The sequence below is a fragment of the Protopterus annectens genome, chromosome 6.part0, assembly GCF_019279795.1.
Source record: "Protopterus annectens isolate FY-2018-M chromosome 6.part0, PAN1.0, whole genome shotgun sequence".
Taxonomy (NCBI): Eukaryota; Metazoa; Chordata; order Ceratodontiformes; family Protopteridae; genus Protopterus; species Protopterus annectens.
In genome coordinates, this window is record NC_056737.1 from 102,975,566 (window position 1) to 102,994,596 (window position 19,031).

At 39.5% G+C, this 19,031-nt stretch overlaps 1 protein-coding gene across 3 annotated transcripts in view; it reads left to right on the plus strand.

Annotated features, from left to right (window-relative positions):
• The window catches only part of AQR (aquarius intron-binding spliceosomal factor), a 2,539,865-nt gene that overhangs the window by 1,656,258 nt on the left and 864,576 nt on the right, over positions 1-19,031 (plus strand). For all 3 annotated transcript variants that reach the window (XM_044073871.1, XM_044073874.1, XM_044073872.1), the window contains one exon: positions 7,326-7,436. In XM_044073871.1, coding sequence (XP_043929806.1) covers positions 7,326-7,436 — 111 coding nt within the window. The remainder of the gene's footprint in view (positions 1-7,325; positions 7,437-19,031) is intronic.

The following is a 19,031-nucleotide window of genomic DNA, read 5'->3' on the forward strand; positions in this document are numbered from 1 at the left end:
GTCTGTCTACCTCCTCTAAATCTTGAGACTGTCTGATCAGGATCTGGATAGGGTGATACAGAGGCTTTTCCAGTCTCCAGTTTTGCTCAAATGGTCTCGGCTCCAGCCCAGTTGGCTTCGGAGCCGATCCCCCTCTGACATTGATTCCTCCTCCAACCTCCTCGGAGCCGTTGGAGTCGGTGATGGTGGAGCAATGCGAGCCACGGTCGGAGCGAGACCCCTTCGAGGTCTGTCGGCTCGACTATGGTTCCTACCTTGTCCTCGGGTTCAGGGTTTGGTAGTGGGACTTCTCAGTCTGGCCCGAGGGAACACTTTGGGGCTGGGTGCTTCGGTGCCTAGTCTTCCCTCGAGCATCGGCTGCTGGAATTCCCAGTGCCATCGTGGCCTCTAGACCAGTGATCTCCATGGAGTCTGGAGGTCCGCCTTTGAGGCCATGAGGAGCTGCTGGCCATGCCTTTGCGGCTCAGCAGGCTTTTACCTCACCGTCCCTAGATCTGGAGACTGGTGCTTCTGTTGTGTTGCAGTCCCCAGCAGCGGGGCCCCAGGGCCTGAGGCTACCCCATCGGGGTTCCCTTCTTCGGGGTCCGTCCAAACTGCTTCGGACGAGCCCCACGGAAGAAATTGTGCAAGGAAGCATGTGGACTCCCAAGATGAGTCTGTTACATCGGATACTGACCTCGATGGCCAGAAGGGTCCCCAAATCATCTTCGGATGATATCTCTTTCTCAGATATCCTGGAGATTCTGAGACAGAGAGGAGATTGGCAGGCCAAAACCCCTTCAGCTGAGGCGCCAGTCTTCCTCAAGGCCGGGGCCCAGCCCTCCGCCTCCTGGGTGTCTCCGCCGATGAACTCCTTGATTTGGTTTCTCAAGGGTGGCAACATCCAGATTCTGTGGAACCGGTGCCTGCGAGACCCAATAAGTTTCTTTCAGCCCCCCCCCCCCAGAAGGAATTTCCGACGAAAGGTGTTCCAGTAGATGCTATGGTGGTGGATTCTGCCACACAGCAGAACGTGGCAGAGGCTTCAACGTCTGTCCACCCTCCTAATAAGGATTCCAGGGACATGGATAGGTACGGGAAGCGTACCCTGTCTTCAGCGGCCTTTACCTTACGGTCGCTGAATTATTTATGTCATTTTACCAGGCTCCAAAGGGACCTCCTTAAAGAGCTAAATGACTCCATCACTGGTAATCTACCTGAGGTGCTGACCCCGGCTGTTGGCGCCCAGATGACTACCCTGTTATCCATCGTGAACTCGTCCATGAGGCTCATTTCGTATGCGGCCGAAGGGGCGAGTAGAGCAGCGGGAACGGGCGTTGCCCTCAGGAGACACGCCTGGTTACACTTGTGTTCATTTGCGGAGGCCTTCAAGTCTTCCTTCACGCCCCTTTGATGGGTCATCTTTGTTTGGACCCAAGGTGAAGGACACACTAACTCGTGCGAGCAGGAGGGCAAGACTTTGACTGCCGTTGGGGACCGTTTTTCCGCTCCTTCTAGGCCTTACCCCAAGGCTCGGAGAGGAGGGAAAATGTGGTTCAGAAAATCTCAGAAGTCTTTCCCTACTCCACCCAGTGATTTCCCCCTCCAGAGGCAGGGGATTCTGGAAGACGCCGCCCAGAGGTGGCAGAGGCCCCCGTAACTCTGGAGACCGCGATTCCTTTCGTGGTTCTTCATACAACCAGCGTCCCTGAGTTGTTGCCCGACTGTGCAGCTCCGGAGCCAGTCGGGGTCGGTTTGCAGAGCATCCACAAGCTTGGGAATCCATAACAAGCGATCAGTGGGTGCCAGATTATTACAGGAGGATATATCATCCCTTTCAACAAGCCCCCTTTCCTTAAGGGAAATCCCGGACGTACCACCCAGTCAGCGGGATCAGGCAGCAATAGAGGTTTCAAAGCTGCTAGAAAAAGGAGCCATCCAGCCTGTCCCCACCGACCAGATCGGATCAGGAACTTACTCAAGATTATTTTGGTACCAAAAGACAGGGGACTTCAGGCCCATTTTGGACCTCAGTTCATTGAATCATTTTGTGCAAAAGTCCAAATTCCGAATGGTCACCCTTCAATCCATTCTTCCATTGCTGGAGAAAGATGCATGGATGTGCTCCATAGATCTCCAGGACGCTTACTATCACATTCCAATAGCTCAAGAGTCCAGGAGACACTTACGCTTCCGCCTTGGAGTCAGTCATTTCCAATTCCGAGCACTGCCCTTTGGTCTCACCACAGCCCCCAGGGTGTTCACCAAGTGTCTGGCAGTGGTGACTGCTCACCTGAGGAGTCTAGGATTCCAAGTGTTTCCATATCTAGACGACTGGCTCCTTACTGCCACCTCCGAGCATCTACTATTCCAGGCGCAAAACGCCACTTTCACCTTGGGCCGTTTCTTGGGGATTACGTTCAATTGGCAAAAATCTGTACTACAGCCATCTCAACGTATTACTTTTATAGGCGCAGACTTAGACACAAAAAGAATGCGTGCCTTTTTACCGGCAGCAAGAATTCAGGTTCTACAAAACCAAGTCAAATCCTGTCTTCCCCTATCAAGAGCTCCAGCCCATCGGATTCTACAACTGTTGGGATCGATGGCGTCAACCATACTCTTAGTCCCTCTAGCCAGACTTCACATGCGAATATTACAATGGCTTCTGTCGGTTCAATGGTCCTATCAGAAACTTCCCTTGAACCATTTAGTCATGATCACGGAGAGTTGCCGTCGGGATCTGCGTTGGTGGCTCCTCCAATCCAATCTCGACCAGGGGCGACCCTTTATTCCTCAACCTCCCATTGCCACTGTGACTACGGACGCCTCCCAGGTAGGGTGGGGGGGTCATTACCTGGACAGGTCGGTCCAAGGCACATGGCAAATCCAGGAAACGCATTTGCATATCAATATCCTGGAAATGAGAGCGGTACTCTTGGTGCTACAAGCTCTCCATCACGCTCTCCCGCATGGTCCGATTGCTATCTTTTCCGACAACATGTCGGTAGTTTGGTATATAATGAAGAAAAAATGTCCTCTTACAACTGAATAATCCAACTAGTGCACAAGCACAACGGCACATGCACCAAAAAGCAGGACACTGGATACCAAAACGGATTGTTTCCTTTATTTCCACAACAAAACGAAGATGCAACACGGAGGTTGAGCGCTTTCATCTAGAATACTAGACTTCCTCAGAACATTGTTAGTAATAGTTCTCCCCATTAAATACCTAAAAGCCCGCCATTTACATCAATTATCCAATCTAGCTTATAAGCTTCATTTTGTCATTGTTTAAAGGTATAGTAATGTATTACCTTATGTAATATAACAATCAATATATTTCACAAAACTAAGACATATTTTATACACTGAGCATATATTATTTAAAATATATGTATACTTCCATATATTAACAATTAAAATTAACATAAAATAACTCCATGACTGTAATTACTTCAGACATAATAAATCCTAATCTATATACAATATATTTTAAAAAATTTTTTACATGAAACACTTGAATAAAACTCTGGTGAAATAAAACTCTCATACTGTGTTATCCATTCTTGCACATGTATTCACTGTTATTGTATATTAATATTAGTGCCTATTGTAATATTTAAAGTGTTTAAATTAATTTGTTTGTTTGGTTCAACCTGTCGGTTGTGATGACAGTAATATCTATATGTGGTTCATAAGTTCAAAGGTACTGAAAATAGAAGGAGTGTTCCACCCCTTCCATATATGCTCCATAACAATGGTCTATCATCACCCATGTTAGCTGCTAGTGTCCAAAGTCTACTAGTAGCTATCATGGGTGGTGATAGACCATTGTTACGGAGCAAATATGGAAGGGGTGGAACACTCTTACTATTTTTAGTACCTCTGAATTTATGCACCACATATAGATATTACCATCATCACAACCGACAGGTTGAAGCAAACAAATTAATTTAAACACATTAAATATTACAATAAGTATTAATATCAATATTAATATATAATAACAGTGAATATATGTGCAAGAATGGATAACACAGTATGAGAGTTTTATTTCACCAGAGTTTTATTTAAGTGTTTCATGTGGAATTTTTTAAAATATATTGTATATAGATTAGGATTTATTATGTCTGAAGTAATTACAGTCATGGAGTTATTTTATGTTAATTTTAATTGTTAATATATGGAAGTATACATATATTTTAAATAATATATGCTCAGTGTATAAAATATGTCTTAGTTTTGTGAAATATATTGATTGTTATATTACATAAGGTAATACATTACTATACCTTTAAACAATGACAAAATGAAGCTTATAAGCTAGATTGGATAATTGATGTAAATGGCGCTTTAGGTATTTAATGGGGAGAACTATTACTAACAATGTTCTGAGGAAGTCTAGTATTCTAGATGAAAGCGCTCAACCTCCGTGTTGCATCTTCGTTTTGTTGTGGAAATAAAGGAAACAATCCGTTTTGGTATCCAGTGTCCTGCTTTTTGGTGCATGTGCCGTTGTGCTTGTGCACTAGTTGGATTATTCAGCTTGGTATATAAACAAGCAAGGTGGAACCAGATCTTACCCACTGTGCAGAGAAGCCATGAGACTTTGGCACTGGGTGGTAGCTACCAACCGCTTTCTAATGGCAACGCACATACCGGGGAAATCCAATGTGATTGCAGACAGATTAAGCAGAACCATTCTCTTACCCCACGAGTGGTCCCTCAACCAGAGAGTAGCTGCGAAAATCTTCGCCAAATGGGGCCTCCCTTGCTGCGATCTGTTTGCCAGCCCTCACAATGCGAAATGCAGAGAGTTCTTCACGCTGTTCCCCTCCCAGGGACAGATTCCCAGGGACGTTCTGACCCACATTTGGCCCCCCGGTCTTCTTTATGCCTTCCCTCCGATTCCCCTCCTACCGAGGGTGATACAGAAGGCCATTTACCTGGAGAGTGAGATGATTTTGATTGCCCCACACTGGCCTCGTCAAGTTTGGTTCCCTTTCCTACAGAGGCATGCGGTAGAAGGTCCATGGTTTCTGGACCCGGTGCCAGACCTGTTGACTCAGTCAGGACGGCTTCACCCGTCTCTCAAGTCTTTGAAGTTGGCGGCATGGTTACTCCACTTCCATCCTTAGTCCGAGACAATTCTCTTTCTCCGGACGTGATCCACATATTGTCTTCTCATAAACCTTCCACTGTCAAACTTTATTCCAGCAAATGGAAAAGGTTCGCCTTCTGGGCTCAGGAACAAGGTATAGACCCCCTTACTGCACCAGTATCGGAGGTTCTGAATTTCCTGGCCTCCCTTTTTCAGTTGGGCTCTTCAGTTTCTACCATTAAGGTTCAGCTAGCGGCTATCTCTAATTTTCATGCTTCCTTTGAACCTTCATTGATGTCTCACAAACTTTGTAAGGCTTTCCTTAAAGGAGCATGGCTCCTTAGGCCTCCAATATCTCACCCTGTCCCCCCTTGGGACTTGAATATGGTTCTTGCTGCCCTAACTGCCCGCCCTTTCGAACCAGCTGCTACCTGCGATTTGAAATTTCTGTCCTGGAAAACGTCCTTTTTAGTGGCCATAACTTCTGCCAGGCGGGTTTCAGAACTTCAAGCTCTTTGTTCTGATCCTCCCTATTTGATTTTTCACAAACATAGAGTGTCCTTGAAATTAAACCCCTCCTTTTTACCAAAGGTAGCCTCTTCTTTCTGTATTCAACAATCTATAGAGCTCCCTGTGTTTTTTCCAGAGTTCTCTAATAACGCAGAATATATCTTGCATCAATTGGACGTCCATAGACAACTGCATTTTTACTTGAATAGAACCGCTCAGACGCGGAAATCAAATCAACTGTTTGTTTCCTTTGCAATGAACAAATTGGGTCAACCAGTAGCTAAAACCTCCATAGCTAAATGGATTAAAGATTGTATCTCTTTCATTTATTCACAGGCTAACAAAGAGCTTCCCTTTCCAGTCAAGGCTCATTCTACCAGGGCAATAGCTACTTCTGTAGCTTTTCACTCCAAATTATCAATAGATGATATTTGTGCTGCGGCTACCTGGACTTCTCCGCACACTTTCATTTCTCATTACAAATTGGATGTGGTTTCTCGAGGCAGGGCTTCTTTTGGTTCCACAGTTCTCAGGAGTGTTTTCCAATGAGCCACCCGGGATTTAGGTGCTAGGGACGCTGTCCCATCAGTTATGAATGTAGGCAAGATAGGATCCCATTACATCTTTTAGTTATGTACTTACCATAACTTCGGATGTATGGGATCCATCTCGCCTACATTCATAAGTACCCACCCTCCTTCCCCCTTCCATTCGGATTTAGAGGAGATATAGTTCCATTTGGAGATCTTCTCTTGAAGAACTTTAGTTGGTTGTAGTGACTACTAGTTTTTTCTGTGTTTGAATGGATGTATGAAAGCGAACAAACAAGATCTGGGGAAGCAGGTGTAGTGCATCCTGGGATAGGGAGTAGCCTAGCCAATAAGAGACTTCATTCTAGTGTATTAGTTGGCCGAGTCGGAGCCGATGGATCGGCTCCGAGCCCATCAGTTATGAATGTAGGCGAGATGGATCCCATACATCCGAAGTTATGGTAAGTACATAACTAAAAGTTTTGTGGTGGCTTGCCTTATGGATTTCAAGCGGAGGCTGTGTGAGACAAGGCTGTGTGTGTTGTGGGTGTTGTTTTGGTAGACTGCTTTTGGAGCTCCTGAGTATATTTTTTGCATATACAATGTCTGGAAGGTCTTTGGGATTTTGGAAAATTACATTTTAGAGCCTCTGCATATGGAGAACTTATTTTTAAGAGACTGAATATCAGGCGGTGCATGACATATTGTTTCTGCAGAATTGCATTATTTAAATAAGCGAATAAGCAGCCTTTTACCTTCCTTTGCCTGAAGCAGGGAATGGAAACAAATGTCTAAACAAAATTTCCCTCTGGTTGGTAAGTTTTGTTAGGTTGCATTATTCCCTAATGGGGAAATCATTTTCACTATCATTTAGGACCAATTTACCTATAGCTGTTGCCATGTCTGCTTTTGTTTCATAAAGATTTCTGTCCAGTACCTTTATTTATTTATTTTTGAGTTCATCTTTTGAAGCCGGAAAAGTTTAATTTGGACAATTTTCTGGATTTCAGTCTGTGAAAATTTGGAATTACAGTAGAAGCCTACTCAGTGTTGCAAAAGTAGAATACATCATTATGAAATTACTTTTGATCATTTGGGTGTTAAACAGTTGCATGTAATGCATTTTATACTTTAAATGGATTTATTACAATTTCCATAACACATTCTGTACTGCATTTATTTTTACTTTTATTTTACAGGTAGTAGGACCTCCTGGAACAGGGAAAACTGATGTTGCTGTACAGATCATTTCTAATCTGTACCATAATTTTCCAGAGCAGAGAACCCTAATAGTTACTCATTCTAACCAGGTATGAAGGTGTTTCTCTTGTTTTATGTTCACCTGAGTAGTGACATTGGAGTGTGGTGTCTTGGGTTTATTTGAATTGCAGATGAAGGTATGTTTATTTAGGGAAGGAGGAACTCTTCAGCAGATAGTAGTAGAACTAATATGCCAAGTAAAAAATCTGCAGAAAAAGTTTATAGGATTGCCTTTATTTACTAAAATGATTGCATTGATGTCAAATGCTAGCTGTAGGTAGCTGGATTATGTTGCTTCCTATTTTTTTTTTAAGTTCCTCATGTGCTTGTGTAACTTCCAAATTCCTTTTGCTAATACACACTGCCATAGAATGACAGACATTTCTTTTTTTTTTTTGTTTTGCTGAGTGATTTTGAAAGTCACCTATTTGAGATTTTTCTTATCTGTGATTAGTCTACTAAAAAATACAGTTTCTATACAAGTGGATAGCATGTATTTCATCGGACATTGATGCACTGATTCCGTTTCCTAGATGTTATTTTTCTATGACCGTTTGCTATTACAGCAACAACACTGCACAGTCCCAGTTTGTTACTACTGTATTTGCTTTTGAAACAGTTTCTTCTTTTCTTATGGTTATGTGATTGTGGAGTTAATATATCTAAAGAAGGCTAGATGCCTCACATTTCGGCTGAAGAGCTTCACTCTTCCCCTACAAAAAACACAGTTAATGTCCTGTGTACCTGAATTGTTTCAAGGGGTGTTTTTTTTTCTCTTTAGGAACAATGAATTTTTGTTCATGGAATTTAAACTTAGTCATTTGTGGTGAAATTGTAAATATTTCTAGGTGTCTTTGTAACTGCAGCTAAGCTTTACCTGTAGTGCTAGGCTTGTACTTGATTGCTGTTGACAACATAGAAACGATGGATCAAAATTTGTGAATTTGTCTTCATAAACAGAGACGGAGAAAATGGAATAGCATTTGTTGAATGAGGTTTGTTTTATCTTTTTTCTCATTCTGGAGTCTGTTTTCACCAAATATTTCTTTAAGAATAACAATAAAAAAAAGAGGCAAAGCACTTCTTTTCGTCAAGAGGGAAGCATTTATTTTCTTCACCAAAATGAGTCTTTTTCTGTAGGTAAGTTTGTAATAGGACTTCTTAAGAAACAAGCTTTAAGCCTACTGAATGGGTTAACAGCGTACATAATGTTGTGAAGTCAATTATATTTAAGTTTAAATGGGAATTGCCATTGTCTTATTGTAGGAACCCCTATGCCATCATCCACTGGGATAAGTGCCTCATAAAAGCAACCCACATTTCCTGTTGTAGGGACCCATACCTGATCTTCCAGGCAGATAAGTGCCTCATAGAAGGGACCCACATTTCCTCTTGTAGGAACCCATACCTGATTGTCCAATGGAATAAGTACCTCATAGAAGTAACCCACATTTCCTCTTGTAGGGACCCTACTTGATCTTCCAGTGGGATAAGTATGTCATAAAAGGAACCCACATTTCCTCTTGAAGGTCATTTTAGAGGTTTGCTTGAGTCCGTCAACTTCCTGGTTTTCTTTGCAGTGGCAAAATCAGTAGAGAATAAGGAGCCTTCAGAACATGGATGTGTGTCAGTAACTCTGACATTACCTGTAGAGTTTGAGGTTAGAGCACTTATTTTAGCAGAATCAGCTCATCTTGTCTGCTCTTTATGCACCATGGTCAGTTGAGTGAGTGTTTTATATGTTTTCACATGGGGAGCTCATCCTCCTGAGGATCTACCCCAGTGTTCTGTTGAATGCTGCAACTGCCGCCTCACTCTCCCACTGGTGACTCAGTCTAGAGGTGATCAGTCCTTCCTAATTCTTTTCCTGCTCTTTTGCCATCAGTTCCATGCCTTCAGCTATTTTTTCTCCATTGTGATTGTTTTGCTCAGGTGCATCACTTTGCATTTGTCTTCACTAAACCACAACTACTGCCTTATGGTTGTGTACCCAACCTTTCCAAATCCTTCCATAGGCTATCTGTCCTGAGTACCATCAGTGAAGAGAGTGAGCCCATTCTCCTAATGTCGAAAAGTACTGGAACCAGGTCAGACCCCCTTGGTAACTGCACTAGTTGTTGTCCTTATTCCTGATGTTGTTCCTTTCACCACAAACGTCTTTAACCTATCATTCAACTATACAGCAGTCTGATTCCTTACTTTTTATTCTGCCCCTAGCAAGTTTCCTGTCAGCTGCCTGTGAGAAACAGAATCGGAGGACTTGGTAAAATCTAGTTAGACCATGTTTACTAGCACTTTTTCGGGTTTTCCTGGAATTCAGTCATAAAACCATAATATGAATTTCCACTAGATGGCAGTCGATACCATAAAATGAATTGTTTTATATTTATACTTTTATATTTACTTTTTGATTATATAAAGGAAATGAGTTTATATCAACATATAGAAAGATTTCATTTGTTTTAATATTGTATTAAATGAAGTGTTTTTAAGTGATAAGGAAGTATATTTATTTTAGGAAAGTATGTAAAGGAACTGAACTTTGTTAATTTATTCAGATCATGTTTGTCAATTAAAGTCATTAGACAGACTATAAAAGGGAGTGTAAATTTAAGCAAAGGTTCATCTGATGAAGTCTGAGTTTAGCAGACGAAAACGCAAGTGGTTAATAGCGTTAATGTTTTATAATAGAACCTGTACAGCGAAACTACTTTACTGAGTGTATTGTGTCTTGGTAATTAGACGTTGGCCAGAAAGAATCATATTTGCCGTTGTTCTCCGTTTCTACATTGTTTTCTGGTTTTGGAGTTATTGTTGTTCACCGCCTCAATTTGTTTATTTGGTCGTATTGGTGCAAGAGAAATGGAGAAGCAGGCGGTCCCTGCAAATTCGTTGCAGGAAGACATTGGACTTACTCGAAAGTTGATTGGTCAACTAACTGAACTTATTAATTTACTGACACCAGTGGCTTCGTCCCTTTTAGGTACGCAAGGCAGAAACGCTACAGAACTTCCCCCAAGGACCGAAGGGTTTACAAAAAAAGATAGTAAGAAAAGTAAAGCTAATATGGAGCTTATAGGTGAAAGAGGGGACGCCGGCTTCCATTTAGAACCTGCTTTGGAAAGTTTTGACCCAGCCAAAACACCGAGCGTATTAAGGGACTCCACAGGAACTAATGAAAATACTTTTAGTTTGAGGAACGAAAGGGGAAACAGCAAACCCCAAAGAGGTGCTGAGGCAAAAGGTACTGTTTCTCCATGCCAGGAGATAAATGACTGGCTACGCTTTAAATATGTTTTTAAAAGTAACAGTAATGAGAAAAATGTGCAAATCAACAATAACACATATAGGGAGAATTTAAACTCCCTTTCTAAGTTAATGAACAAACATAGAATTTTAAATATTGAAAACACTTATTTAACAGAATGTATTTTGAAGGAAATTGTGCCCAAAGGGCTGCGTGTATATAAGTATCCAAACAATGTTGTACCAGGTTCCTTATTTCATAAGGAACTTATAGAGGTTTTTAACAAATGTGGTATTGAGGTACTAAAATTGATGGTAAGGGAAAACACAAGAGTACAGGAAGATTTACATAAAGAAATAGAAGTTTTGGACCAATGCATTAAGAATTATCTGATATTTTCTATAGAAGAAGAAAAAGAAAAATATTTTAATATTAGAAAAGACATAGAGAGAGAGATGGAAAATTTAATACAAAGGAAAATAAAGAAAATGGACCGTGATATATATGAATATAAACACAATCTGAGTTACCCCAATCCCCTACATAGGAGATATGGTAGGGAAGTATATTATAAGGGAGATGATAAAATAGGACCTATAGAAATAGAAGAAATTAACCCACTAGAAGATGTTTATGAATATGAAGATGAGTTTTCCCCCTTAAGGAGGTCAGAAAGACTTATGAATAAACAAGGGAACAGACAAACAAAGTTTCAATGGAGGGGGGGGGGGAGAAGAGGGAGGGGGAAGTACTAACAATGCCTAACCTCCCTGAAACTTTAAAAATTACGAATGTGGGTAACAAATGGTCTTTCAACAATTTTAACATTTATAATTTTAGTCATTTGGTTTTAAAGGAAGGACATTTTAGACTATTATCTAAAGGGTTGAAGTTTATACCTTACACCAAGGGGGATTTGGCAAAATCTCTCCTAGATATTAGGTTGTTTTTAAGGAAAATAAATTTGAAAATATTATTTCCTAGTAACAAAACAGACCCAGCCCCAATTTTAAGACGTAGAACTACCTATAACCCACCAATTCACCCCCAATTAAAGAATTCAGAGAGAATAATAGAAAAAGAAATTAGAAAAGAAAAAGACACTATTAAATATCAAAATAACTTGGGGACAGAAGAAAAGCAGTTGTTATATGAAATGAAAAATGACCCCAATTTAAGAGTTATGAAACCAGATAAAGGGGGTGGGGTGGTTATAATGGACAAAATTGAATATGATAGTAGGATGTATAACATTCTTTGGGACAACACACAATATGAATCAGTCTCTAAAAACGAAATTAACATCGCCTATAATAAAATAGATGTAAATTTAAAAGATATGTTATATGAGGGGCTTATAGACCAAGAAATATACTTATTTTTGAAAGTGGAGAAACCAAAAATTCCTTCAATTTTTGGAATTCATAAAAATGAGTTGGACCACCCATTAAGACCAATAGTTTCAGCTGATGGATCCAAAACCCATCCACTAGCTAAATTTATAGATAATAAAGTTAAAAAATTATGGTTAGAAAAAGAACAAATTTTAAAAGATTCATGGGACTTATTAAAAGTCATTTCTAGTGTAAAAGGTTTGGACAATATTTTATTTGTCACTATAGATGTGATTGATCTTTTCTCATCCATTCCATATAATGAAGGTACAGAAATGTTTGAGGAAATATTGTATGAAAGTAAAATTTTAACCAACAATGAAAAGCAGGTAAATGTATGGTTAATGGAAATGGTGTTAAAGAATAATTTCCTATATTTTAATGGAGAATTTTTTAGACAGAAGCAAGGAGTGGCCATGGGAGCTGCATGTGCCCCAACCTACGCAAATTTAGTACTTGCCAAATGGGAAGAGAAACATGTACTAAACTCTCAATTTAATTCCCTTTGGGTGCTTTATCGTAGATTTTTGGATGATATAGTACTATTTTGGACTGGGGGGGGGAGCTTGATGAATTCATGATTTACCTTAACCAAACTACAAATTTTTTGAAGTTTACACATACAGTATCAAAACATGTATTACAATATCTAGATTTGGAAATTTACAAACATGGAGAAATGTATAGAAAACCTACATACTGTAATATGTTTCTACACTATAATAGTGCACACCCCCTCCACTGTAAAAGGAACATCATAAAAGGACAATTCGTGAGGGGAAGTCGAATGACAAGTTGCCAAAAGGATTTCCTTGAAGAATGTGATTTATTAGAAAAAATGTTTAAAGATCGGGGATATCCACTAAAACTTATTAAGGAAATAAGACAGGAAATAGAAAAGGGTAGAGACAATAGATATACCCCTATTGTGAAAATCACTGATCTAGAAAAGGGGCAATCTAAAGATAAAAGTGGAAACCAAGAGAACTTCCAACTAGCCTTAACCCTAGAATACAATGCTACGAATAATAACATCAGAAGAATATTTTTCAAGGAATGGGGTAGATTTATTAATATAACTGACATAGAAAAAGTAGAAGGGATTTCTGCAAAAATAGTGTATAAAAATGCCCAAAGTATAAGAAACATTTTAGAAAGTAAGAAAATTACGGCTCTACAAGAGACAAAGAAGACGGGTACTTACAAGTGTGGTAGATGTGCCCAATGCCCATATATTTCAAACACCAATAGGTTATATATTGCAAGCAGGAATAGATTGATTACCAATAATAAGAATTATTACAATTGTGAGTCTATGGGGCTAGTTTATATGGCTACCTGTGGGATCTGTGATTCCTTCTATATAGGGAAAACAGAAAGAAAACTCAAAAGAAGAATTTATGAGCACCTTAATGATATTAAGAATTGTAAGGACACAAATGCCTTATTCAAACATAGTAAGGAATGCACAGGAGCCACATTTAAATTCACAGTGTTAGAACACACTCAAAGAGATATAAGAGGGGGCCCCTGGGAGGAAAAAGTAGAATATAGGGAGCTTTGGTGGCAGGTAACACTAGAAGCATACAACCCACCTGGGTTGAATGAGTATACAAGTATATTACCAATTCTGAAATTAAGGGCAGCTAAATTATAATAATATGTTGTAACAAACATATAAAATTCATCTAGAAACAATTTTTGCAAATCCATTATATTTTATTTGTTATAAAGGTGTTTTCATAAATTTTACAAATATAAAAATGGGGTTTTATTTAATACAAAGGATATTTTTAAAGGTTTTTAATTTTAGGTCCTACATGACAATAATATGAATTTCCACTAGATGGCAGTCGATACCATAAAATGAATTGTTTTATATTTATATTTTTATATTTACTTTTTGATTATATAAAGGAAATGAGTTTATATCAACATATAGAAAGATTTCATTTGTTTTAATATTGTATTAAATGAAGTGTTTTTAAGTGATAAGGAAGTATATTTATTTTAGGAAAGTATGTAAAGGAACTGAACTTTGTTAATTTATTCAGATCATGTTTGTCAATTAAAGTCATTAGACAGACTATAAAAGGGAGTGTAAATTTAAGCAAAGGTTAATCTGATGAAGTCTGAGTTTAGCAGACAAAAACGCTAGTGGTTAATAGCGTTAATGTTTTATAATAGAACCTGTACAGCGAAACTACTTTACTGAGTGTATTGTGTCTTGGTAATTAAACATTGGCCAGAAAGAATCATATTTGCCGTTGTTCTCCATTTCTACATTGTTTTCTGGTTTTGGAGTTATTGTTGTTCACCGCCTCACTTTCTAGTAGCAATGCATATGCCAGGAAAATCCAACATTCTAGCTGACAGGTTCAGCAGAACTATTCTTTTGCCTCACGAGTGATCTTTAAATCAGTCTTTGGCAAACAGGATAGTCCACAAATTGGGTCAACCTTCCTGCGACCTCTCTGCATTCCAGTCCAACAACAAATCTTTGCCCTAATCCCTCCTCATGGACAGTCACCGAGAGACACTGTAGTTCATGTTTGGCCCTGTCTCCTTTATGCTTATCCTCCACCACCACCTCTCATCCCCAAATTTCTTCAGAAAGCGCAGAGGTTGAAGAGCAAAGTGATCCCTGTTACCCCCTTCTGGCCTCGGCAGGTGTAGTTTCCCTTCCTTTGGTCTCATCTTATACGTTCTCCCTGGATGCTAGACCCAAGTCCAGACCTCCTGTCTCACCCATCAGGACAAACTCACCGAGATCTAACAGGCCTCAAATTGACTGCATGATTTCTCCACTTCTGATGATGGCTAGATATTCCAGGCTCTCCTCTCCAGTTAAGAAAATATTCGTGTGCTCAAAAAAGGCCTCCAAGAGAAAAATTTACAAAAGCAAATAGAAAAGGTTACTATTTGGCTCATCAGAAACTTTGGATTCCTTTACTGCTCCGATCCCAGCAGTTCTTGACTTCCTTGCCTCAATCTTTCAGGATGGAGCAAGCTATTCCACTGTCAAAGTTCATTTGGCAGCCATATCCAATTATCACATACAGTAGGCAAAAACTCTTCTTCCTTAGTTTCTTCCAAATTGTGCAAGGCCTTTCTGAGTGGTACTTTTTTGCTTAAGCCTCCAGTCAAAGATCCCACTCCTTTGTGGAATTTCACTATGGTCTTACAAGCCCTGGGTCACTCACCCTTTGAACATTCTGCCAAACTGGACCACAAATTCTTATCATGGAAAACCTCGGCTAGAAGAATATTGGAATTACAGGCACTTTCTTCCAGACTACCTTACTTAATTTTTCACAAAGACAGAGTCACTTTACATACAAACCAGTCCAAAAGTTGCTTCTGAACACAATAGTAACCAAGTTATCAATCTTCCTCATTTCCAGAACAAGGTTGAATATATTCTTCACCTTCATGATATGGATAGACAATTAAATTTTTATCCGGACAGGACTTTTATGCCCATGCTTGAAATATTTGTATGTGAAAGCTTTCAGGAAATATAACCAACTTTTTGTTTCTTTTTCCAAAGTAAAGTTGTGAAAGGCTATTTCCAAAACAACTATAACTAAATGGATAACAGATTGCATTTCTTCTGTTTACACTGCTAAAAGTATCACACCACCTAGGTATGTAAAAGCACATTCTGCTAGATCAATGTCCACCTCAGCAGTCTTTTGGTGTAAAGTATCCATTGCTGATATTTGTCCAGCTGCCTCCTGGTTAAGTACTCATAACTTTGTTACACATTACTAATTCGATATTATATCTAGAAATAGAGCATCCTTTGGTTCTGAGGTGCTCCAGAATATCCTTCTATGAGGGCCTCTCAAGATCATTGTAGCTGGGGACTCTGTCCTACAGGTTGAGGAGTGAATGAAAATGACAACATCAGATAAAGAAGTAATATACTCACCATAACGTTCCATCTGTGTTATCCATTTTCATTCTTCCTCAACCTTTCCCCCCTTCCCATCCCCCTGTCCCTTCTGGGAAGACTTACAGAGGTGATTCCGGAACCACTGTTCCATTTGAGCTGATTTTATCTTCCTACTATTCCTCCTAATATATGTTAAGTATTATTATGAGTAAGACATATATAGTTGCAGCAAACTTGATCTGAGGTAGTCTGGGGAACAGGGGTATTCTGGGTAAGGAGGGAGCCTGACAGTTTCATCCTGAGCTATAAAAGCAGCCGAGTCAGATCTGAGGAAGAATGAAAATGGAAAAAAACAGATGGAACATTATGGTGAGTATATAACTTCTTTTTAGAGATGTAAATCCAAGTAAGACACTCCTGTAAATGAATCCTTAGTAAAGTGTTGTTAGTTAATCTAAAGATCAAGACCATTAATTTGGTTCTTGAATCATTATGTGCCCCTTTTTCTGATTCTAAAAAAAATTGGGCCTGTTTTTGGGACTGGAATGCTAAAGAAAAGGATAGGACACTTATGTTTACATGTTACCTTGCTCAACATGGTGCTTTGATCAATGTACATATGGGAACACAATCTTTATTGGCTTTACTGAGATGATGTAGAAGTCTGGATGAAAGAAAATATATTAATTTGGCTGTTAAATCAGGTACTTTTCATTAGAAGTGTTTGGAACTGGAACCATGATGGAAGCTTTGATATTCCTGGACAGAGTAAAATTATGTTTTTTTATATTGCAACTAAATAGCAAAGATTGGAGACTGATCATTAATGCATTCATGTGTGATATCTAGCCTAATGGCAGAAGCATAGCTAAAGTGGGGGAAAGAGAAGGAGATAGCTGTCCCAGGCCCAAGGTGTTCGGGGGCTGTTACTGTTAACTGCTGATCATTTGGTAGTGTAGTATGTGCAGTGCCTGTATGGAAATGAATTATGGTACTGCTTTTGTTGTAAGGACTGAAGCACCTGAGTCATCACTACAATTTAAAAAAAATGTTTTCCTCCTCAACTACTTAGAGTTGAGGGGCACAGAAGATCTGACACTTAGGTGAGAGTTGAGGAGTGCCATATCAGAGAACGGATCTCTTATTTTTTTCCTTAAAATGGAATTGAGGAGATCTAGAAATGTCACTGGGCTGTAGATGAGACAGTTGTGGCTGTTCTGCCTAATGGTATTGCTAGGGTTGACAACAGTATAGGATGTATTCCATGTTAGAAGTTCTGCCATTTTTGGAAGTAGTGCAGATGAGTTGTGTTATCCAAAGAGATGCACAGTTCAGATGGGAGTACATATCAGTGTCAAAATTCCAGTCAGTATCAATCACTTAAAAAAAGTTAATTCTCCTGTTATATTTCCTGTTGTCAGTCAAGAAAGAATACTCTTAAATAACTTTTGGAGAGTCAGGTATTTTAGAACTACATCCTAGGTTAATAAACTTGGATTGCTTAATTTTATGTGTGACAATGGCTTGCTGTCTCTTTGTCTCCTTCAGTAGTCAGTATGAGATGATGTGGGAACGGAGTGCAGGACATCATATTAGAAGGTATGATTGCTACACCACAGATGAGGACACCGTATTAGGGGATTTGATTGCCATGCCATGAACCACCCCGTTTGAGCAGTTTGTCATGCTGATTGGTACTAAACCTTGTATAAAGATTGGATTATGCATGATGCAGATGTTGAAAAACTCCAAGTACCATAATTGCAATCCTCAGTATAGTGGGACTACAGTTCCAAATGTAAGGAAATGCACAATAAGTCCAGGATTGTGATACCTCAGATTAGTCGCCCTAACCCCAAGTGCATTAGTCTCAGAGTTAGTATATGTAATTTGCGTGGGTATGGGGGCTGCAAGGGAGACAAAAACCTCATGCAAAAACATTTTAATGGTTTAACAGCAGATTTCAAAATGTACAGTTTGAATTGCAGTTTGTTTTCCAGACCCTGCACCTTACATTAGAAAAACCCTTTCTGTAACACTACAGCTGTTCAGACAAATCAGGTGCTGTGATGTGGTTAGATTTTTTTTTCTTTTTTATATTTTGACTGTTAACTGAATCACGTAAGTGGATTGTCTTTTTTGTGATTAAGTAAATGTGGGGTGTGGAAGTTTTTTTTTTTTTTATAAGTATTGTGTGTTCTGTATTTTTGTGTGTCGGTATTTAGAACTGTTGGTTATTGAGTGTCAACAGTTTGGTGTTTCACCATTGTTAAATATACTCAAGTACCAGGGGTATGGGGACTGCAGGGGAGCGTGTCGCAAGGACCTCCTGAAAAATAACAGCACATGTCAAGATTAGTTTATTTTTTAGACTTTTCAGGACGCATGATTTCATGTCTTGCACGTGTGAAAGGGAGAGACCCATAATATGAGGTTTCCATGAGGAACTTGAAGTTTAGATGATGGTAACTCCCCCCTGACATATCGCACTGTACACGTACAGCATGTCATTTCTGTAACAGGATACTGATCTTAACCCCCCCCCCGACTTATCGGTGTACACTTATTGTGTATCAGGGTATTGATATTAACACCCCCGTTACATATTGGTGTATACTTACAGCATGTACTGATTGTAAATCCCCTCTGACATATGTTTATACACTTAAAGCATGTAATTGTTTTACTTTTTCTACACACAGTTATCAGTTTCTTTTTTAGGCATAAGATATAGTGTTTAGTAGCTTGATATTGTAACGATGCTGTAATCTTTTGTCTCTTAATGTATGCTGCTGTCATTGCTTTCCCATGTAACCTGATTGAAGGAGTAGATTAAGCCGCAGCTACCAATAAGTAGCAGCCCAGCCTCCAGCCTCCATATCCCATTGATGGTACTAAATCCACTGATATTTTTCATTGACTCAAATTCACACACACAGACATGCAGACTACTCATTTTCCATCCATATGCACAAGGATTACTCTATCCAAGTTCAAATACCATTTCCGTTTTGCCACTTTTATGTCGTTCTGGTTCCTTACTCATTTATAATCCATGTCCCTTGCTTGTGTTGCTGCACAGATTACAGCAGTATTTTTTTATTAT